Source organism: Pinus tabuliformis, chromosome 9, assembly GCF_031772625.1.
Source record: "Pinus tabuliformis cultivar Carrire ecotype Pingquan chromosome 9, CPIR1, whole genome shotgun sequence".
Classification (NCBI taxonomy): Eukaryota; Viridiplantae; Streptophyta; class Pinopsida; order Pinales; family Pinaceae; genus Pinus; species Pinus tabuliformis.
The window spans coordinates 1,531,250,242-1,531,274,289 of record NC_142307.1 but is presented as its reverse complement, the minus strand read 5'-3'; the positions used below and the strand labels follow the sequence as shown (position 1 = coordinate 1,531,274,289).

Below are 24,048 nucleotides of genomic sequence, written 5' to 3'. Positions count from 1 at the left end.
TATTTTGTGCCATTTCAAAATTACACTAACATGTGATATGAATCAAGGCTCAAAGTCATTACATTAAAACTCATCATATCACTTACAAGAATTGAATTTGGGTGGAGAAAATCCCAATCATTCCTCCAACCTACCTCCATTAACATATATAATAAATGGTATTTACAATAAACACCTTCACATATATACAAAAAAAAATAGTGAACTCTTTAATTGGCTTTTATATTTAAATGTTTTTTTGTTAAATTACAAATTTATTTTATTAAAAATTTTGAAAAAAAATATAATCAAATAATTTATATTACTAAAATTTTATAGAAATATTTTTTATCTTTTAAAGTTGAAAAAATATTTTTAATTTTTTAAAGTTGAAAAAATATTTTTTATTTTTTAAAGTTGAAAAAATATTCAATATGAAAAGTATGAATACATGACTAAAACCATGGCACATTTTATAAATTTTAAAAAGAAATCGTAATTTCAATAAGCTATGTTGGTAGCGATGTCATGTTCACATGTATTTAGAATTGTCTTTAAATTTCATGTTTTATTTTTTATTAATAAGACAATTAATCATTTCTCATTTATTGTTTTTATGGTGAAGATAATTGTAACTATGTACCACTTTAGATCTATCTTAATTCAGGATCTACCAAGCCTCAAAAGGGATCAAATTTTTGATATGCAAACTTCTTTTAGAGTGAAAAGAGATTTTAGAATTGTCTTTAAATTTCATGTTTTATTTTTTATTAACAAGACAATTAATCATTTATTGTTTTTATGGTGAAGATAATTTTAACTCTATACCAGTTTAGATCCATCTTAATTCAGGATCTACCAAGCTTCAAAAGTATCAAATCTTTGATATGCAAACTTCTTTTAGAGTGAAAAGAGATGTATAGACCTTTCAGCACTTGATAGACCAAAAATTAAGATGGATATATATATATATATATATATGAAAAAAACCATAAGTTATCAAAACTTAAATCCCAAAATAAATCATTGTATTTTAATTATTGTTTTATTTTTTTTAAATTTTTATATAATTTGATCTAGTTAAAATGTTTATATTTATTTTTTATAAAAATACCATTGACAAAATCATATATTTTTAAAACTCGGTAAATGGACTAAACATAACAAGATACAAAATTACAACATCTTTTTCATACTTAATTACAAAACAAATCAAATATATATTTTATATATAAATATATTTAATCTATCAAATAATAAGTTTTGGAACATGCAAGTATTATTTGTTTTATTTATAATCTGAACATGCAAGTATTATTTGTTTTATTTATAATCTTATTTATTTTTTTATTAGTATTGGTCCTTTTATGTAACATTTGTTCCAAGTTTGTTTTATGATTTAAAAGATTAGTAAATAAATTTAATATAAGAATTTGTTTTCAATAATTGACTTATATTTTAATTTAATGTAATCTACATAAACACTAACAACATTAATGTATTTATATATATAATTATATTAGTTGAAAAAATCATTCAGCATGTTTTTTTTGTGTGAAAATAATGCGTACATTCTCATTTCTCTACCTGGTATCAAAATAAAATTAAGTACTCCCTAATGCAGAGAAAGGATAGCGTATCAATAACACGCCTATGTGAGAGTAAATTCTGTTAAAATACTCTCTATATGTGAGAGTAAATTGTTATAATTTTTATTTATATGTGAGAGTAAATTGTTATAATTTTTATATAACACTTTAGTATGATGTGGTGCGTTTCTAGTTTGTCCTTGGAAGCTTTTTCTTCATTTAATATATTTTTTTTGTTTTGATTAAGATGGTGGGGTTTTTGGCATAAAATTTTGAATGTTTATTTTCAATTTAAATTTAATGAAGAAAAGTAAGGTAAGTATAAATATAATAAGATTGTTTTTCGGATTAATTATATTTTTGAGATTTAGTCGATGTTTTGAATCAACTAATGTGGTTCATCTTTAAGACAAAGATGAAAAAATCAATATTAACAATTGTTTAAATAGCAGAGAAGCATCATTGCCTTGAATTAGCCGTTATGAAATAGCTGTTAGGAAAAGGTTGTTAAGAATTAGTTAGTGGGATATAAAATTAATTAATTAATTAAATATTTATTTACATATTCAATAAACTAAATTAAAATATATATATATATATATATATATATATATATATATAATATAATAATAAATTAATGGGATAATATTTATTTATTGAATATTTCTATTCATATTTAGGGTTATAAACTAAATAGTATTTATGTTTTATTAATTAAATAGTTAATTAATTTCAACCAGATCATGTAAGATAATGTAAGTATAAACATGTCAATTTACAACACTTAAAAAAGGTGGGGAGGATAATAACTATTCCGCCTAGCCACCTAAAGTAAACTCAATTGACTTTTTTATATTATATAAATGAAAATAAAAAGTATAGAAAAAACATATTAGGGTTAATACTTTTAGTTAATTTTTTTATGATATTAAACCAATTAACCATTTTAAATAGATTCATTGCTAAGCCAAAAAATTATTAAATAATAATATAGGGGAGAAAACATATGTAAATAGTTAAAAACTTAATCATGTCACATATTTAATTTATGGGAGAAAATAGATGTAAATAGTTAAAATTTTAATCACGTCATATATTTTTAGTGGGCATAATCTAACTAATAGACAAAATGACTCTTCTTTAAGTGGATTATGATTTTTTGTTACTTAAAATGCGAACATTCAAACTTTGCAAATTAAACAACTTAAATTATAATTCTTGTAAAACTCTGCCTAATTCTGATAAAATTGATTTGAAAAATAAAACAATAATCTATTATTAATCCTTATTATTGTAAAAAATAATACATTTATTTATATGTTGATCATCAATTATCTCCGATTGAACTTAAAAATCAAATTATTATAAATAATATTAACTTTATAAACAAATTTCATTTATTTATAATATCATTACTTTATAAGACTTATTCTTATTTTACAATATGTGGTCATTAATATAATACTGGGACCTCATAGCTGTAGTGACAATTGTACTCAACATTTACTGAACTTAGGAGTCTCAAGGTTTTTTAGAGTGGAAATTAGCATAATTTTGAACAAGGTTTTTTTAAGTGGAAATTAAGTTAATTACAATCTATTTTGTGTACTAAAGGATGTAGGCTGATATTTAGATATTTTTAGAAGTAATGTTATAAGAAAGTGAAACACTAGACCGAATGGATAGAAAATGTAATAGGAAGTATGTACTACCTTTATTAGCAAATGTAACAGGAAGTATGTACTACCTTTATTAGCTAATGACACCTACCCATTTAAAAAGTAAATAGCCAAACAGAAAATATTAAGCACTATGTCATAAGTAAATAATTTTTTTCTATATCTTGTTTGTTTGAATGAAAATAGAATAATATTCAATTCATGGTAGGAAAAGATTATTAACTTATTCTATAATATTTAATATATGTTATGATAATGATATTTATTTATTTAAAAATAAACAGACAAATAGTAAATATTAAATACTATGTCATAAGTAATGATTAGATAATTCATTTTTAACTTTTATTTGTCTGGATGAAAATATAATAATATTCAATTCATAGAATAGAAAAACACTAACTTAATTATTAACTTATTCCATAGTATTCAATATAGAACCAGAAATTAAAAAAATATAACATATCTCAATGCCATGATGAGAATTGAAAAGTAATATATTAATTGATAACCATTGAAAATCAATATAATTAATATATCTGAATATGGGTAAAGAAATGTCAAAGTAATTTATAATAACTATATTTATTTTAAGATATAGAGAGATTTATTCTTTATGAAAGTGAATATTTTAAAAGATGTTTTTTTTAGAGAAAGAGATTCATTCTTTATAAAGTAATATAATTCATAGTTTAAAATCTCAAAGTAAATCATAATAACTATATTCGTTTAAATATAGAGATTCATTATTTATGAAAGTGAATATTTCAAAAGAAGATTTTGTATTATAGGTAAATGTAAATGTAAATGTAAGTACAATAAGGTTGTTTAGCTAGTGTTTCTTGCTATTTAGTTTAATTACTAAACTTTGAAAGGTATGAAGTAACTATCACATTTGAACAAGGACTATATTCTAGATATTCTTGCTTAGTTTAAGTATAGTTAAATTAGAGTACATGAATGGACAAACAAAGTGTTTTACTGTTAATCACCTCAAATTTATAGTATTTGGACAATGGAATGAAAATCTTAGAACATTACTTCAAAACCAATAAATGTTTCTACCTTATTATAGTAACCCAACCATTAAATTTAATTTAGCCTAAAGTTATTCTGTCTTTTACATCAAATGCTGAGTTAAATTAATAAATTTAATATTTTTATTTGATTAAAAAATTAAAATATAATATTTTTTTACATAATTATTTTTTTCATTAATCATAAAAGTAAAAGATTGTGGATTTTATTTCATATAAGTGTTTTAAAGATTTTTTATATTGTCATAGTTTACTTTTGAACTCTTTATAATTGAATTTGTGTAGAATCCGTGAGTTGTGAATTTTTTTTTTTTTTTTTAATAGAATTGTGAATTTTGTTTTATTAGTTTTTTAATATATATATATTAAATACACATTTTAAATAATAATAAAATTTGGAAATGTAAAACAAATTAACTATATTTTAATTATTTGTTTTTTTAATTTTTTTTTATTGTTTTTAGTTATTGGTTAAGTTTTAATGTTGACACACAAAACATGTTAGTTTTTAAAAGAATGATATAATATATAAGGCAAGCACGGTTGATTGAAGCCTCATAAATCACAAAGTCACTAATTAGATTAATTACTTTTAATTTAATTACACTTTTTTGGAGACAAAGATTAACCATTACATTTTTTTCTAGTCATTTGATTTTTAAGTCATAAAGGAGATAAATGATTGCATAAAGTTAAACTAGCAATTGCACCAAATATTGCAAAGAAAACGCCGTAAGTCAATAGCATATGAAAAAAGAGCATAGATGAAGTGATTTCTAGCCATAGAAGTAGATTCTTCAAGGGAACACCCACCTCTATTTTAGATTGAATGTTTGCTTTTATCCTTCTGAAGAAACAATTCAGACTAGACATTCCCCATTGGTTCAACTTCCAAAAACATATCATTGTAGTATTTGATTACCCAAAACAATGCATTGTCATCTCTAAAGGCAACATCAAAGACATAAACAAGACCAGGGATATCTTAACTTATTAGCATTAAATGAAAACCTAATAAGGTGTCGTCAGAAATAGTGAAGTGTGAAAAGATAAGAGAAAATGATTGAGTTACTTACTCAGAGATGCATATGGATCAAGTGGCTTGTAGTTGTAGCTGAAAATTTGTGCCGAGTTGTTGAACTTTAGATGTTTAACAACAATATTCCAATCATTGTAATTCATCATGTAATTGAAGTTTGTGATAGGATTTTTGTAATTGAGCTTGACATGCCAATGTGTTCTAATTGGGAACATGTGAGAAGTGCATTGTACGAGAGTAGATGTATTTCTATTAGTGGGTGTTTGTACACCCCGAATCATGAGATGTGGGGAATCTCTTCTATAATGAATTGAAAGTGCATGAGCTTTGTATCCTGTCAATTGATTCAATTAAAAAAAATAAAAATTTAATAGGACTGCCAAAGTGAATAGGGTTTACATACTCAATACAAGCCCGGTTTACATACTCAATACAAGCCCCAGGAGAAGTGAGATTGTTGTGGCAACCACAAGAACGTGTAGGGCAAGAGACAATAGTGTCATCTTTGTGACACAACAATTGAGAGTCCTCTTATCTAGAAACTATGAATATATACAGATCACATTCCAAGTCAATGAAACAAAACACAATTCACCACATTACACTGATTTCATAGGAACTCTAAATTCAAACTAATTTGAATTTCATTAATGAATTAATCTTGCCAAATTTGTTAATTACTAAGCCATAAAACAGGGATCATCACTATTGAGTTATGCTCAAATTATCAAATACACATAAGGTAGGTTTTTCCTTTTTAAGGCATGTAGAGACAAACTATTGGGTTTTTACTGCTTACTATCATTTGGGACATTAGTTTGGAGTGCGTTCAACATCGCCGCTAAAATTCTATGAGAAAAATCATAAACTTCAACTGCAAATCACATCGGAATGAAACACCAAGTTCTTCAATTTACAGTATGCACATGGGAATGGGCCACCATGTTTGACATCTTTGGAAAAATAAGGTTACACTTTTGTGATCAATGAAGACATTGTAGATGGTTAGGGTTAAGAATTCTTATCCTAGGCCGAAAGGAGTCTACAAAATCCACTTTGTGTCGTAAAAAAACATGAAAAAAAGGATAAGCTAACACACTCTACACATGGCATCACAGTCCTAAAAAACATTGATTCCATAATTGTTGCATATTCTGAAGTGGGATTCTGCACGTTGAATTCATCTTCAACGGGATTTGGAATTTCCAATACCATGAGAGAGGAGGAATGCCTAAAAAATATTCCTTCTCTCTGTTTTGTTCAGGTACCCCTTATAGAGGATGGGCATTCAAATGAACGACATGATCTTATCTAGAGTGATAATCAATCCCATAATGAAAGCTTGGTTGTAGCCATGTGTCACTATCATATTGAACACATCTCCTCCTAAGCGTATATATGATCTAACCTGCTTTGGATTCACTTGCAAAATGACAAATATTTTCAGAACTTGCATGACTACAGTCCAATGAATTACTCTGAGCATACATATTGAATGTAACAAGACTTACGGGAACATACAAACCTCATTTGTCTTTGTAATAGTAATGTTCATTCATTTGGATTATATTGTAGGGCTCATCAATGAAGGATGCATAAGTTTCAAACAAAGGCTTAACATCTGAAAGTAAATGTGCTTCAAGCAATGGCTAGTACATAGTGATAACATGCAATCAAAAAGTGGGGATTCACTAGGCACTGAAGTTGACATAGAATGTTGTTCTTAGCCAAGCACTACATGTTGTTCTTAGCCAAGCACCGCATTAAAGTCACTAGATACAACAACAACCCAGTCTAGATAAATGTATATAGAAGTAACCTAGTTAGGGTAACTCCATATAATGGTGACCCATTTCGGATAATTGCATATAGTGGTTACCCAGTTGGCAATACCCTTACTATAGCAAAATCCAAGCTTGAATGATCAAGCAACCATGGATCCCCAAATGCCAAAGTTGAGATATTTATATGGGAGTAAGAGGATGAGAAGTGGTTGAACAATTTGCCAGTTTTGGAGGCAGACATGACATGGCATGTTCTTAGTGGATGTTTAGAATTTGACATTGAAGGAAATTAGACTCGAATGGGTCATCTCTGCTAAGATTGAATTTCAAATTGTTTGGCTGGATTGTTGCTACGAATTTTGAGTATTAATCGCATTCTTGATTTTTGCTCCAAATGTTGCAGTTGACATACATTACTGCCTCATGACGTTCCCTTTGCAACACTTAGTGCAATTGCTAGTTTTAATAATGTATATTTATTTTAGTTTTGGATCTACTAAGTGTTGAGAGGGATCAAATCTCTCAAAGTTCAAATCTTTTCTGAGCTTCACATTCAAAAGGAGGTTTAAATCTTGAAAGATTTCATCTCTCTTGGTAGATATAGAAAAAAAATTCAACATTTCCTTGATTTTGACCTATTCAGCATAATATTTTTTAACCATAATATTTTTTTTTATGATATACTTGACATTGAAATATTTTTCTCAACATGGACATTGAAATATTGTATTCGCATTATCCATATTAGAATGTTTTTTTCTTATTCATATATTTTTTATATACTCTCTCTCTCTCTCTCTCTCTCTCTCTCTCTATATATATATATATATATGCAATTTTGTATGTCAAACTCCATATTAAAACACCTCTGTCTTTATATGGTAAGGAAATTTTTACTTTCAATTTATTTCTCTCTATACTTAATATGAAAATTGAAATATTTAATTTATGTTTGACATTAAAACAATTTTTTTATTAATATTTGTTTTTAAAAGAAAATGTCTATATATATATATATATATATATATATATATATATATATATATGTCAAACTCCATATTAAATACCCCTCTCTCTATATGGTAAGGAAATTTTTACTTTCAATTTATTTCTCTCTATACTTAATATGAAAATTGAAATATTTAATTTATGGTTGACATTGAAACAATTTTTTTTATTAATATTTGTTTTTAAAAGAAAATGTCTTAACTTTGGCCCACTAGTTCCTTGGGGGTTTGATGATTTTTTCCATAGACAACACTTATATGATTTTTGCCACGATATATGATTTTTGCTATAGACAACACCAAATCTCTCAAAGTTCAAATTTTTGCCATGATATATGATTTTTGTTATAGACAACAACAAATCTCTCAAAGTTCAAATCTTTTCTCGAGCTTCACATTCAAAAGAAGGTTTAAATCTTCAAAGATTTCATCTCTCTTGGTAGATATAGCAAAAAAAATCAACATTTCCTTGATTTTGACCTATTCAACATAATATGTTTAACCATAAGATTTTTTTTATCATGTAATTGACATTGAAATATTTTTCCCAACATGGACATTGAAATATTGTATTCACATTATCCACATTAAAATGTTCTCTCTCTCTCTCTCTCTCTCTCTCTCTCTCTCTCTCTATATATATATATATATATATAATGCAATTTTGTATATCAAACTCCATATTAAATTCCCCTCTCTCTATATGGTAAGGAAATTTTTACTTTCAATTTATTTCTCCCTATACTTAATATGAAAATTGAAATATTTAATTTATGGTCGACATTGAAACAATTTTTTTTTAATTAATATTTGTTTTTAAAAAAAAATGTCTTAACTTGGCCCACCAACACCTATATAATTTTTGCCACGATATATGATTTTTGCCATAGACAACACCTATATGATTTTTGCCATAGACAACATCTACATAATTTTTGCCATGATATATGATTTTTGCTATAAACAACACCTACAAATTTTAAAGTAATTTTAAACTACCAATTAAAACAAAATACAAGATAAAAACTTAAACAACAAATAATTGGGTAAAAATGCTTTTTTATATTTTCAATTTATAAAAATACAAGATAAATACAAATAAATTATTAGATAAACAAATCTCATTTTTAAGTGAAAATTTTCATATAAATCTTTGGTTTAAATAAATTAAATATTTAACAACTCACTTCCTTTAAAAATATATTTCACATATTTTTCTAATAGATTAATAAGAATATTGATATAAAAAATTGCAAATTATTATTTTTATTTAAAAAATAAATTTCTTTATTTTCTCCATTTATTATCTCACTTTTAAGTGAACGACTTTCTAATTCATTTTGATCATATAAAATCCCTATGCAAAGAAACAACATAGAAGTGTCTCACCTAACCAGAACATGTGGTATTGAAACTGGTAGGACTAGATCAACTCGCCTATTTTCCCGTTCCCTCTGCACCTATAAATGGTTGACAAACAACAGGTTCGAAAGGGTTCCCAGTGACGAGGTTTGTTACTTGTTTTTAATTATTTCGAGTCTGCGAAGTAGGGGAGCGCGGTTTGAATCTCCATATTGTCTGCGTACCTACCCTCAATGGAGTTCAAATGCTAGGAGGAGATTAGTTTAAAGAAAAAATCCATAGCGAAGAAATTGGTGAAACAGACGGAGAACTGAAGAACATGATGGAAGAGATGTAAGTGTGGAGAGAAGTTGGGGAGGAGAAGGAGAAGGATAAGGCCAAGTCAAAGTGCAGTTGCTATGAGAAGGAGAGGTGTTGTCTCCATTACCTCAAGGTAGAGGGGCTGTACCAGCTTCTCTACAATGCCTGTGTCCTCCTGTGTCCTCGTGACTCGTTGCCACATGTACTGCCCCTATTGTCTGCCCCTATTGTCTAGATGACTGCGCGACATCCATGTCAATTGGAAGCATATGACGACCACAACTCTGCACACGGAGTTTATTTCATAGAGAAACACCTTACGGCGTAACAAGGTTGTTCTTGCCGCTTAATTTAATTATTGAACTTTGAAAGATATGAAATAACTGCCACATTTGAAACAAGAGCTACATTGTAGATATTTTGACTTAGTTTAAGTATGTTAAATTGGAGTAAAAAACAATGAAAGCATACATGACCAACAAAAGTGTTTTTCAATAGAGAGTACTGTGAATGACCTCAAAGTTATGTAGCAGGTAAACATTTGAATAAATCAACGCTAAATATAGTTTAAAGACAAATAGACAAAATTGATCTTAAGTAAAACACAACCATAAATCTTATTTACAAAGTGATAGTAAATATAAATTATTCATATCTAAATGATACATTTATAAATTTTTAAAAATATATATGGTAAAAAATTTATATTATAACTTTTTAAAACATTAAATAAATAACTAAAAAATATATTTACCAAAAAAATTAAAATTTTAAATAAAAAATAAATATATTATATTTTTTCAAAATACTTATGATATTGTGAAATAAACCATCCAAAAGTTTTTATTATTTATAATCTTATTATGGGAGTATGGTTTTGTGAACAAGAGTGCGAACATATATTTAGTAAGTTGCCGGATATGGATTGAGATGGTAATACTAATAATACTCCATGAACAAGAGTGCGAACATATATTCAGTAAGTTGCCGGATATGGATTGAGATGGTAATACTAATAATACTCCATTGCAGAGCATAACCGTAGGAGACGCAGACAAAATGACTAAGACAGTCATCATGGCAAAAAAATAAAGCAACGTATGTGCTCACATCTGTGTCATGGTCTACACACAGCCCTACTGATGGTTGTAGTTGTACATGTACATAAAATTTGTAAAATTTTTATTAAGAAGATTATTATGTATTTTTCAATTCACAATTTAACTTTCTGGCACAAAACAGGAGACGGCCATTTCAATATATACTTATTAGCTTATTTGAATTACACAAAATAAGAATTACATAATGGTTAGTAACTTTGTTTAGTTTAAATATAACTTAATTAAACTAAAACACAAAAGACGTAAAGATTTCATTACAAAAATAAAACAACTATATTGTTAAATGCTATCCCCAAAACTAAGAAATGTTATTAACTAATGTTGTTTATATTATATATATATATATATGTATATATATGTATGTTTGTTTATTTTTTATATATATTTATGTGTTTTATTTTTATTAATGTATATCATTTTTCTAATTAAATTTAATAAAATATGTTTTTAATATAATAATAAATCATCTTAAATTGAAAATATAAGAGAAAAAAATAAAAGTCATGAAAATAGAAATAATAGAAAATAAAAAATAAAAAAATCATAAAGTTAAATAAAAAAGAAGTAAATTAAAAATAAAAATTTAGTAACTAATAGAAATAGAAGTTACTAAAGACCCCATAATAAGATGTCACCCAATTACCTTATAAATAAATATATTTAAATAATAATAAAAAATATTAAAAATTAAATTCCCAATGTTAAACTATGGATAAGTGACAAAAATTTTTAGTAAAAAACAAATTAATACACAAACAAGACCAAACTGAATACATAATAACATATCTGCGACAAGTACAATAAACCCTCAACAATTTCAACCAATAAAAAAAAAAAATTAAAAAAAAATAATCTATTAACTTTGTAAAATACATTTTAATTTTTAATTTAACCACTAATATTTAATTCAAGGTCAAACAGTTTATTAAACACGATATACCTAACAACTAATAATTAATTCAAGGTCAAAGTGTTTATACCAAACCACTAATAATTAATTCAAGGTTAAACTGTTTATTAAACACGAGAGGAGTGAATTTAATATAATTCTTACCCACGTGCAGGAGGAGCTTGAATATTTTTTAGGTTTTTAAAGTCTTAATTATGTTAACAGTTAATAATAATATATTGTAGAGACTATATCTCCATGCACATGAATAGTATGATACTTCTAATGTACGGAAACCATTTCAATTCCCTCAATTAGTGTAGGAATTTCTGAATCACAGTCAACAAATTTAGGGTTTCAGCAACTTTATTTCCTAGCGTCAAAAATGTCAACAGGCTGAAAATCTTTTGGTAGTCTTTGATAGAGAATATACCGGTCAAATTCAATCCTTGGTCGGGATGCCAGATTGAATAATGACTCTTATTTCGTCGGGAGCTGTATATGGTGTACATTTTCCAGGGCGGCTATTGACATTAAAATCTGGAAAAAGATTGTGTTAAGCTCCCTGAACCTCACAAAATACGAATGAGGTGAGAGTCTTCCGAATGTCTCCTTCCCAGAAGTGCCATATCCACTGAATTTGATTCCTTAATGGAGGGAGGGAACTTGGATGTCAGTTGATAATTCCACAAATCAGTAAGGTCAGAGTAAGCTCTCTTGGGTGATGAATGGATTCATCTCTTGAATTGACTTTGAATGACTTCATTGCATATGATATCGTGCGCAGAACAGAATTTTGGGGAACAATCCTGTCCGTGTGAGCACTGTAGGTTATCCATTGTCCAGAGATTATGGCGATTCCAACAAATATCAGGTATTCTGGATGCTCTCCCATGATCCTTATCAGGCTGTTCTACATAACAACTATTCTTCGGCCCTTGGTCACTGATGTTAATGGACAGATGTGCCCGTGGTCACTGAACACTGAAGCCCTTCCAGCTATCACCGGCGGTACTCCGTACAAGAGTGGCAGTAAATTTGAGAGCAATCTGAAGGCGCTCCTCAATAATCTTGTTCAACACACGCCCCAAACGGGGTTCAACACTAGCGTGTATGGCCAAAGTCCCAACCGAATATCTGGCCTGCTCCAATGCAGGGGAGATACTACAGTGGACCAATGTTACAATTGTTCGAAATTGGTAACTTCTAATGTTAAAAAATTTTGTGGGAATGGCCCTGGGTGCAGAGTCTTTTTGGATTTGTGCTATTTGCGTTATGAAAACTATAGTTTCGTCGAACAAATGGGAGATAATGGATGCTACATTAACGTAACGGGCAATGCCACAAATCCTTCTGTGTCTATCTCCATTGTCGACATGCTCTGGTCCAAATTGGCAGATGAAGCGGCATCTGCAGTGAATCGATGTGCTTTCAATAGAACTGTAGATTCCTTGTCTCGGAATATTTATGCTCTGGCCCAGTGCACCAGAGATATATCTACTGACGATTGCACAACATGTTTGTCGCAGACAATCAATAATAGTTTGTCAAATTATCCAGGAAGTCAAAGCCTTCAGGGTTTAATGTCAAGTTGCATAGTTCGTTATGAAACATATCCTTTCTTTAATTCAACTGCGCTTCCACTAGCCCCTGCTGAAGCTCCGGTTATTACTCCACCGAAAAATACTGCGCTTCCACTAGCCCCTGCTGAAGCTCCGGTTCATACTCCACCGAAAAATACTGCGCTTCCACTAGCCCCTGCTGAAACTCCGGTTCATACTCCACCGAAAAATACTGCGGTTCCACTAGCCCGTGCTGAAGCACCGGCTCATACATCACAGATCAATCCGTCGAGTAAATATAAAATACCCATAATTTTAGGTGCTGCGGGCGGGTTCCTTCTCATTTTATTCGTATGCCTCTTTGCAGCCATATTTGGAAAGCGATACGAAGGTACTGAACAGTATCCTGAAACTAAACTTTTTTTGGGCAATGGTGTCAGGTGATAGTTTTGTGATTTGAGTGTTATTGGATTGGCGATAGGAAATTTGATTGCAGATTTTGGAGTATTTTCGAAATTTGATAGATAGTTATAGTTTTGTGATTTGAGTGTTATTGGATTGGTGATAGGAAATTTGATTGCAGATTTTGGAGTATGTTTGAAATTTGATAGACAATTTTTCAAGGAGAAAAAAATGAATTTTCATCCCAAAAAAAATTACACATAAACGACTATATGACAGTAAAAACTCAGTCTTACATTCCCTAACAAAACTATCCACCCATACCCCCAAACTACCGCCTAATTAGCATTGCTGCCAGCCATCAATGCACAAACAAAATAAAAAAACCATAGGCAGCACAGAAAAACAGACACATGAATCAAAACCCAGTAAGGCATACTAGTACCGAAACCTCCAGACAGTCCAGAAAATATCGACAAAATACGAGGGGACCCCTCAAATATCCAGATGGCTTCCCTGCAGTAGTGTGCCAAAAGAGAAACCTTGAAAAAGGATGCAATCCAATGACACACTGCATCTTTCTTTCGATAATCTGTCTGCAAACAGACAGTACTTCAGCACATTATCTTTGAAGAGTTTGGAGCTCAGCTTTTTCGGCTTGATACAGTGTTCAGTTTGGCCTCATTCTTGCATCGTGTTCGGGGATTTGCAGACTCAATAAAGAGTAGGGACTATTACCTTTACTTGGCATATTGTTCTTCTGAGACTATTGCACGTTCTACTCCCTCAGGGCGGGCTAGATGTTGGTTTATAGGAGTTTCAGATCTCTTAGAGTCAGTGGGCATTCAGTTGGATCGTCTCCTTCTTTTCCGATATTCCTTGGATGCCCCTGGTCACCTTCTACCTACCAGCATAGATCCATCTTAAGTACGGATCTAACATGAGCTGAGAGGGATCCAATTTATTCACGTGCAAATTTTTTTTATGAGCCTACATTATTTAAATGTTTTGTATAGTTTTTTTTTTAGATTTTTTAAATTTTTTTATTTTGGCCGACATGAGCAAAATTTCTATTTTGATGATGGACGGACATCATTACACATCATTTTGGGCTGTAGAATGAGCATCTTGGCTCAACTAGACAGGAGTTGAACAAGATCATCAGGGAGGGCATCTACACGCAGTTCGTCTAGGTCACCTGGGTCAATCCTCCAGAGGGTTGCGCCCAAAGATTGCCTTCTATGCTGAGCACTTCTTGGAATTGAGAGATGGGCTCATTATTTGACCCCAGTATACGTTTCACCACTGGATGCATGCTCTTCGCATTCCTCTAGGCCAGTTCAGAGTAGGTTCTCATAGACTTCGGGTAGAGACGGACCACCAGATTGATAGACCAGACAGAATTTACTAGATATGCCATTTACAAGAAGTAGAGATCGAGGTGCACTTCATTTTTGGATGCCCTATCTACTACAAGATCAGAGGAAGGTTTCATTGCTTGTTCAAAGACTCTCAGACCCTCGCAGACTTTTTTAGGTATCGCAATCAAAAATGTTTGGCCCTATATATGCAGGGAGCTCTCAGGTTCCGAGTGCATATTCTTCAGCCTCCCATCAGACCAAACCCCACAAAGAGGATCATGACAGACCAGACCCCACATAGAGGATCACAACATTTTTCAAGGTACTACCTTTAGACAGGGGCACAAGGAGAACGATTGATACTGTTTCATATCCAGACTCTAGACTAGTGAGGATCCGTGGGAACTCACCCTGCCACACGAGATGTCAGCAACAAAACTGTGTCAGACCCGTCCCTGGGAGATGGGCTAGGTCCTCCAGACCTCAGCAGTGCGCGAACTACCCCAGACAACGATTTAGTGCACAGTCCACACCTCCCACTGGCCCTTCATCGGGCCAACAAACTTTGTGGAGTTTTTTTTCAATGTTCTTCAGTCAGCCTCGGATGTTAGGAGAGATGGGTCTGATCCTCAAACCCATTAGCCCCTGGATCTTCTCCGTCAGGGCATTCCATACATTGTATCTTTTATGTTCCTGCATTGTACCTTTTATATTCATGCATTGTATTTTTTATAGGAGACCGTTTGGTTCTCCTGCATTGTATGGACATCATTGTACTCAACAGTCCCTTTGACCTACTTTGTGGTCATTAGTTGGACATAAATATATTTATCTTATCTTATCTTATCTGCCTTAACATTTTGTTCCTTGTATATGTGGGAGACAAAGATCCTCCAGAAAGTGGAAAGCAGGGACCCTATTCTAATCTTCTAGTGTGACAGGGCAGGAGCATGTAGAGTCAATCATTGATTTGCCCAATGAATTATGATCTTGGAATCACCAAATATATCAATCTCTTCAATTTCCAACCAATTGACACAAAAGAAGATGCCCCAAAGTGCAAACAGCGCTGCCCTAGTATTTGTGCTTTGACCACTGCACCATTTGAAACTATAGTATTCATGTAGGCTCAAATAAATCAGCATCCCACCTCCACGTATCCCGTCTAATACAGTCCTATAAAAAAAACCCTTTAATAAATAGTTATAAAGTTAATTGTTCACTCTTATTTAACAAATTTCAAAATATTCTAAAACCCAATTGACTTTACCCTGTTGTTTCTAAATTCTTTAAATTAATTTTTCATCGACACTAGCACATACCCATCTAAGCTTGGGCTCTGATCATGAGTTGTCTGGTTATTTTGAGAGAAAAAATTTTACAGAAAAAATTTCACAGGAATTCTGGAAGAGATCTATCCATATAAAGAGAACATTTAATTTTTGCTCAAATATTTTCTGATGTAGCTGTGCGTTTGCAAAATTTTCACAGGAATTTTCGAAGAGATCTAACCATATAAAGAGTGCTCAAATATTTTCTGATGTAGCTGTGCATTTGCAAATTTTTCATAGGCATTTTGGAAGAGATTTATCCATATAAAGAGAACATCATTTGAATTTTTTTCAAATATTTTCTGATTTTTTTTCAAATATTTTCTGATGTAGCTGTGCTTTTTCATTGTATAGGTCACCGGCAAGTCCAGGAAGACGCACTAATCATTCAGGATCAGCCAATAGTGAAGTTTAAGATGAAAACGTTACTAGCTGCTACGAAAAACTTTCATGATGATAACAAGCTTGGCGAGGGAGGATTTGGTCCTGTATATAAGGTAACATAAGTTAATTAGAAAGCTTTTGCTACTTAATATAAGAATCGGTGGGCTGCTTTCACCCCACCCTTGACTGTTAGGTGCAGATTGCTAGCTTGAGAACAAATATAAACTGAGGATTCTAGATTCCTGAATATTTTACAGACTTCTTTTTTATTCATCAGATTTTCAAAATAGTTTGAAATGTACAATTGAGATAATGATCACAAATACATGATAGAAAAACAATTAAGTTTAAGTACTTGACAAATTCTCTTACACTGATCTTTTGTCTGAATATCTCAGGGAATTACTCAAGATGGAAAAGAAATAGCTGTGAAAAAGTTATCTTTAACATCTAGGCAAGGGAGGAAAGAATTTTTGAATGAAGTTAAGCTTGTGGCCAAAATTCGTCATCGCAATGTTGTGAACATTCTCGGCTGTTGTGCAGAGGGATCAGAAAGGTTGCTCGTCTATGAGTACTTACCAAATAGGAGCCTTGATAAAATTCTACTTGGTGGGTAACTTCCATTTTGTTATGTTATACAGACAAAAAGAGCCTAATGCTTCAATCTACTTACTTTGGTCATGAAATTGATTAGTGATCTGAATGGATACAGACCCAAACAAACCCCTTGATTGGCCGAAACGTTACAACATCATACTGGGAGTAGCTCGCGGACTTCTTTATCTTCACCAGGATTCTCATCTGCGTATTATTCATAGAGATATTAAAGCCAGCAATATTTTGTTGGACGAGAAACTAAATCCTAAAATAGCAGATTTTGGCTTAGCGAGACTTTTTCCCGATGATGCGACTCACATCACCACAGGAGCAGTTGCAGGAACTTAGTAAGATCTCAACACACAGTTAAATCCATAAAATTACGAATGGAAATGCTTTTGTGTATTTATTTGATTTTAAGAGGATGGGCAATTTTGTGAAACTAAACTATTACACATTTTGCAAATCCATATAAACATGAAAACAATCCAACAGTTTATTTCGGGCATATCCCATCATATTCCAGTCCATATAAAAAGGCGTTTTCGAAGGAGGCCACACTTTAGTCTAAAAAGTTAATTTTCGCTCGAAATCTAATTTATTTATTTTCAAAAAAATCTGATCATAGAAAGTTTGAATTCTTTTTAAAGTGAAAATGATTTAGTACCATCAACAATCTTAAATTCAAAGTCCTTGAACTTCACGGCAATAACTTGGATTTTCCAAAAAAAATTGTTAAAATTTATCAAAATCTAGCCAAAATTTCCACTATTTTTACTCAAAAATGTAACCTCCTTGTACTCTACATAAAAATAACCCTGACCCTGTATAAATTTCCTTAAAATTACATTACAACTATCCTTATGTAAATTGCAGATTAAGCTCAGATTTATGTTCTACCTTCTAGGATCTTAACACTGCAGTTTCCTTTGCAGATATCTTTAGCTTCTTTATTATTCAATTCTTAAATTTTTTTCTACATAAAAATAACCCTGACCCTGTATAAATCTCCTTAAAATTACATTACAACTATCCTTGTGTAAACTGCAGATTAAGCTCAGGTTCAAGTTCTACCTTCTAGGATCTTAACACATGCAGTTTCCTTTGCAGATATCTTTAGCTTCTTTCCTCTGTATCTTTGACATTCTAGCGTGAATTTGCAGCGGGTATATGGCACCAGAATATGCTCTGCACGGACAATTATCTGTAAAAGTTGATGTCTATAGCTTTGGCGTCGTTCTCCTGGAATTTGTGACCGGAAGAAAGAACACGGATTATAATTCGTCATCTGAAATGCAGACGCTTTTAGGATGGGTGAGATATTCTGATAATTTTTTCATTGAACCATGTTAATTAGTTTGACATCCATAATATAGCTAGCAGAAGTATAAAATGAAGGGTTTCACTGATCTATGCAGATATGAATTCCTCATATACTGACTTCTGTACTAATTCACCACAAAACTAAGTTCAGGCCGATCTTCTGTATCTCTTCATCATGTTTGTAATTTATGAAAATGCAGGCATGGGCATCATATCAACAAGGAAATATTGTGCAAATGGTTGACCCAGCTATCATTGAAACCTGCGATAAGGAGCAAGCTTTCAGGTGCATTCATGTTGGTCTTTTGTGTACACAGGCCGACTCTTCACTTCGGCCATCAATGCCTGTAATCACCTTGATGCTTTCACCTCAATTTGTGGGCTTACCCGATCCCACAAAACCTGCTTTTGTGATTTCTGTTAACCAAAACATCAATTCTGGCGCTGAATGGCCACTTGTTCCTCTGGCTCAAGTTCTATCTAACGCTGATGCCTCCATTACCGACATCGTACCCAGGTAATGCCTCCATCTGCTTGCTCCTTCACCTTCGGCTTCAGCCATGTGAGCCTTGGCTGCAGTTTATTGAATATTCGTGTTCCTGCTGGTCCCGCTCTGTTGCCCCCTCTCAATGTTTTTCACTAAATTTTAATGCACTTGCTCATGTATTTTTCTAGGCTGGACTTATTAGTCCCTGTTTGCAACACTTTGTAATGGATTTGAGTTTTCACTTATAGTAATTTAATAGGATTAATGTAAATTATAGTGTTTAATTTTGAAAACTAAATATTTATTTTTCAATAGTGTTGAAAAAACATATATTCGAAATATTTAATTATGTTATAATTCTAAAATCTTATTGTATTTTTTGCACAATACAAAGTAGCATCAATTTTTTCTACTATAATTTTTGATATAGTTACAATATTTATGTTATGATTTTTGGATATTTGTGTAATTGTTAAACTATTTAAAATTACAATTCTAAAAGCTAACTCATAAATAACATATTTACCATAAATTACAATCCACCATATCAATTTACAATTTATTCTAAAAACATAATTTCTACTTAAATAACAAATACTACATTGTGTTACAACATTAGAGTTTCATTAAAATATTTGGATGACTTCAAAGCGAAAAGTTAAATAATAATAATAATAAAATATGGTGTGTTCCGTGACGACCTCCTAGTCAAAGCAATGATATCAAACTTATTGTCCAAATTTAATTATAAAAGTATTCCTTCTATACGTTCTGTTAAACTAATATAACTTAATCATATATTATAAACTAGCATTTGCACCACATGTTGCAAAGGAAACCCAGCTTGGCAATGGCATAAGAAACATTAGCAATTTTGTTTCTTTTTATCATATGTTTTGTTTTAGGGAGATTCCAACCATGATATGTTCGAAGTGGAGGTAATGCACAACGCTTCACTCCAAAGGATTTATGAAAATGCTCTTCATTAAGATTCTAGAATCATTATAAGTAAATGTTTTAAATCAAACATTTCATAACAAATTAATCTCATATCACCTTCATTCACAATGTAATGGATAATAGTTTTTGTTCATTAGAAATTGGTCTAATTTTACGAGGAAAGCTTAATAGAAAGACTTTAGTAGTAAGGGGAACATTAATAAACTCCCTCGTCATTTGTTATATAATGTTGTTAATTTAGCTACTTGTTGCTTCTTATCCTTATTTTAGTCGTGGAATATGTCCAAACTATAAAATTAATGGTATTATTTATTCTCTTTGGATCATTGTATTATTATTTATTATTGATTCATGAAATTTTGTATCCTCTCCCTTTGTTCTTTTAATTTGTGTCATCTCAAAAAAATGTTTCTCCAATAACTTATATTATTGCTATCTTAGCGGTGACATTGCAATTAGGTTTGTTTGCTTGACACTAAGCACAACTAAGCTTGTAGTTTCAATTGCAAATTTCATGCCTCCATTACATTTTTGCTATATATGAAGTTGATATTCATATAAATTGGTTAACATAGATCTTAAAATATTTTTGAGAAGTATAAGGTTTAAACATCTTACTCACATAATTTTTTTTACTTCTAATTACTTTACATAAAATTATATTAGGTCATATGGACCATTAATTAAATGTGCATAACATATTTTTATTATTATTATTATGGCTGACATTTCTTTTTTGTTTAGAGAATATTTTATTTTTATTTTAAGAAAGACACGTGTTAATTCCAAATTGAACACGAACATACTTACACATCGCTTTCATATTGAATTATAAAATGAACCTAGACTCAATTACATAATTAGATTATATTAATAATATTTGAAAATAAAATTTATATTAAAAATATAAATTTTATCCATTTAAAAAATAATTAAAATAAATTACTTAATTAAATTTTAACCACTAAAGATTTTAAAAAAACACTTAAAAGCTTAAATCAAAATAAACGTTGAGTCATCTAAACCAATGCACATTATACTAAAAAGTGGTTGGAAAAGGAGCATTGATTAATAGCGAAATCACTTAAAAACTTAAATAAAAATAAACTTTCAATCATCTAAACCAATGCACATTATACTACAAAGGGGTTGGAAAAGGAGCATTGATTAATAGTGACACATGCAACCATACTGTCGCTAACCAAAATAAAATAAAATAAAATGACATCTTAACATATGAATATATAGATTTATGACTATATTACGGTAAAAGTTAATGCAACGTCAGCATTGACTATAATTTAGTTTGGGAGGCGATGGAGATTAGACTCATATCATACGAAGGATTTGATTAATAAATTGGAATCTGGGAAAAGTGCTTTATTACTCTCGAATAAATTCAACCATTATAGGGTTAATGCACCTTGGTAATTAATGGGGGTCACCCATCCCCAGGTGCCAACTTGGATCAAGGGACCGGACAGCTCCACGCAGCCACCACATACCCAACGTTGTCTTGTGCATGTTCTAGTTGTCGTCCTCTTCCTGCACTTGTTCCTCATTTGGTCGTCCATTTGCTCAGGGTTCGATCCGACAATGTTAATCCTACCGAGTGTTTTGGAAACTACTTTTCCCATCCCAATCACGGTTTTGCGTGCCATTTCACTATGCGAAGTCTGAATTCTGGTTAACGAGCGACAAAGGAGGGTTTTGAGATTCATTCTACTCTACGACTGCTATTGGGTTCTGTCTCTGCCGCGGGGCTCCCTTAAGCAGTTCCCTACCATGACTCAAGCTCCAAAGGAATTACTAAAATGGGGGTTCCTTGAGTTCGAGTCGATCCCAGTTATCTTGTAGAGATGGAAAACCGGGAAACCCTTGTCAAATTTGAGGTAAGTTTCTTATATTAGTTAATCACTCTTTTTTTGTTTTGTTTTGTTGTCTTATTAGTTGCATTGTAGGTCTCAAGAATGTGTGGCGCAGAGATTTCATCTGACTCGTAAGATCTCCAGACAATTCCTATTAAGAAATCTCATTCCTTTTATCGTCAGCTAACTACTAGCCTTGGATTTTTGCAGGTAGAGCCTATTCAGGTGGTAGCCCGTGCAACGACCCGAGTAGTGTTTCCTAATTTGCGCACTTGCTCATATACAGGTGCTCTTCGCTTTTTCTTAACTCAAGTGCTTCCAAGGGCAGTAGGCTTGTGCTTGAGGCACATTGGTGTTGCTATCAAGATTGTTCCCAGCGCTGCCGTATTTTTGGTGTTGCGCTCCACCTCTCGGGTCAGGGTTACCCTTTTTATATTCAGTACTTAATTTTTGTTGTGCTAATGGGACTCACAGATGATCAACGCCACAAGTAGTTTGGGGACACATCGACGGTGGAGAGGAATTCATTGTGGCTGAAAGGTAACTGTTTCCGCCTCCCGCGCCCTTCTGTCGCTCATTCAACTCTTCCCCCGAGCGCTCTACCTCCCTCTGCAACCCAGTTAGGGTTTCACGAACCCTTCTTATTGCTCAGGTTTCTGGTGGTCTTTTTCTATCACGTGACTTTGTCCATGAACCAGCTACCCACCGAGGTCTATTTCTTCATGGTATGCTAAAATGTTGCCAGATTTCTAAGGTTGTGTTTGTAATTTCTCTATGGTTCTCATGAGTTTGTTTATTTCGATAGGGTCTCAATCTCCATCTTGTTGTGCAAGTACTTTCCGTTTATCCTAGTGCAAAACGAATATGCTTCCGAGTTCCTTCAAACCCTTCGCACTCATCTCACGTAAAGAATTAGTTATCTTTTATGTACATTAAGGGGTTTTCTTAATTGTTCGTCTCAAATTTGCACCGATTAACCCCCACCTTCCTGTGTTCGATGTTTTCAGAATGTTGCGCGAGAGTCGGGGGTTTTGCACACACTAGAGTGTCTTCTGGCTGGCTTCAGCACTCCATGTGTGCTACTTGCGCATTCTCCTATTCACTGTAAAGGGTTCTTGGTATCAATTTGTTGCTAACGACCTCAAAGGCTCTAGAGGTCGTGACTCTTTTTTAATGTTTTGTGTTATTTTAAGAGGAATATATAAAATGAGCTCAGACTCCTAATATATTTTTTTTGAGACAATCCTTCTATGAAGGAACTGGTTCTTTCACATTCGAACTATTTATAGTATCTAGTTCTTGTATTTGTTTTTCCATACAACAACATTTTTTTGGGTATGCAATTGAAATCATTATTACATTTTTGTGTTTAGTTGCGAGCTCTGTATTTCTCTTTTCTCTTTGTGCACATAATGTTCGTTTTACTGTCAGATGTATATTATACTTATGCTAAATTGTATAGTACATTCTTTGTATTTGATCGGCACTGTTAGTTTTCCTAAATTATTGTATGGACTTCTAGTTACTAGATGAGTTTGCACTACATCAGTTTACCTCAGGTTAAATGGTTTCATTGCATAGTCTAATACCCAGCACCTAGGTTTTCATGTTAGTGATAACAGAGTTTTCCTTGCTAACCCATTACTTGGCTCCCTCAAGTAACTCGGATTTTCAGGCCATTTCTCTGTAGGGTTTTCACCCTCACACAGAGAAATCTACCTGCACAACCGACCAATGTTACAGTTAATCTTTCTACCCTCGACTAGTCATATGGTACGAGTTCCTAGTACTCGACTGCAGCTTCCCTTCACAACTCGGGAACTGCAACTTCCTTTTAATCACTCTCAGAGTCTTAACACGACCAACTCTTCAGTTAACATTCTACCAAGAAATCTGGAGTTTTCTTTATATATATATTTTTAAAGACAAATTCAACAAATGTTATATCGAGCCTCCAAAATTCATGAACCTGTAATTTAGGAATTTC

The 24,048-nt window shown here is 31.6% G+C and overlaps 1 protein-coding gene and 1 long non-coding RNA gene across 3 annotated transcripts; both read left to right on the top strand.

The window, feature by feature from the left end:
• Positions 1-12,377: 12,377 nt before the first annotated feature.
• Positions 12,378-18,863, top strand: LOC149154444 (cysteine-rich receptor-like protein kinase 6). The gene is made up of 5 exons (XM_089440794.1): positions 12,378-13,739; positions 16,797-16,939; positions 17,225-17,435; positions 17,539-17,770; positions 18,587-18,863. Exons 1-5 carry the CDS (start codon positions 12,638-12,640, stop codon positions 18,774-18,776), a joined length of 1,878 nt encoding a protein of 625 aa, XP_089296920.1. The 5' UTR covers positions 12,378-12,637; the 3' UTR covers positions 18,777-18,863.
• Positions 18,864-21,772: 2,909 nt separating this feature from the next.
• LOC149154443 (uncharacterized) lies at positions 21,773-23,270 on the top strand. 2 transcript variants are annotated; one of them, XR_016263568.1, is made up of 3 exons: positions 21,773-22,085; positions 22,272-22,601; positions 23,069-23,270. It is a non-coding gene; the product is annotated as an uncharacterized LOC149154443 (long non-coding RNA). The 2 variants fall into 2 exon arrangements; XR_016263567.1 differs by having other exon boundaries at positions 22,272-23,270.
• Positions 23,271-24,048: the final 778 nt, after the last annotated feature.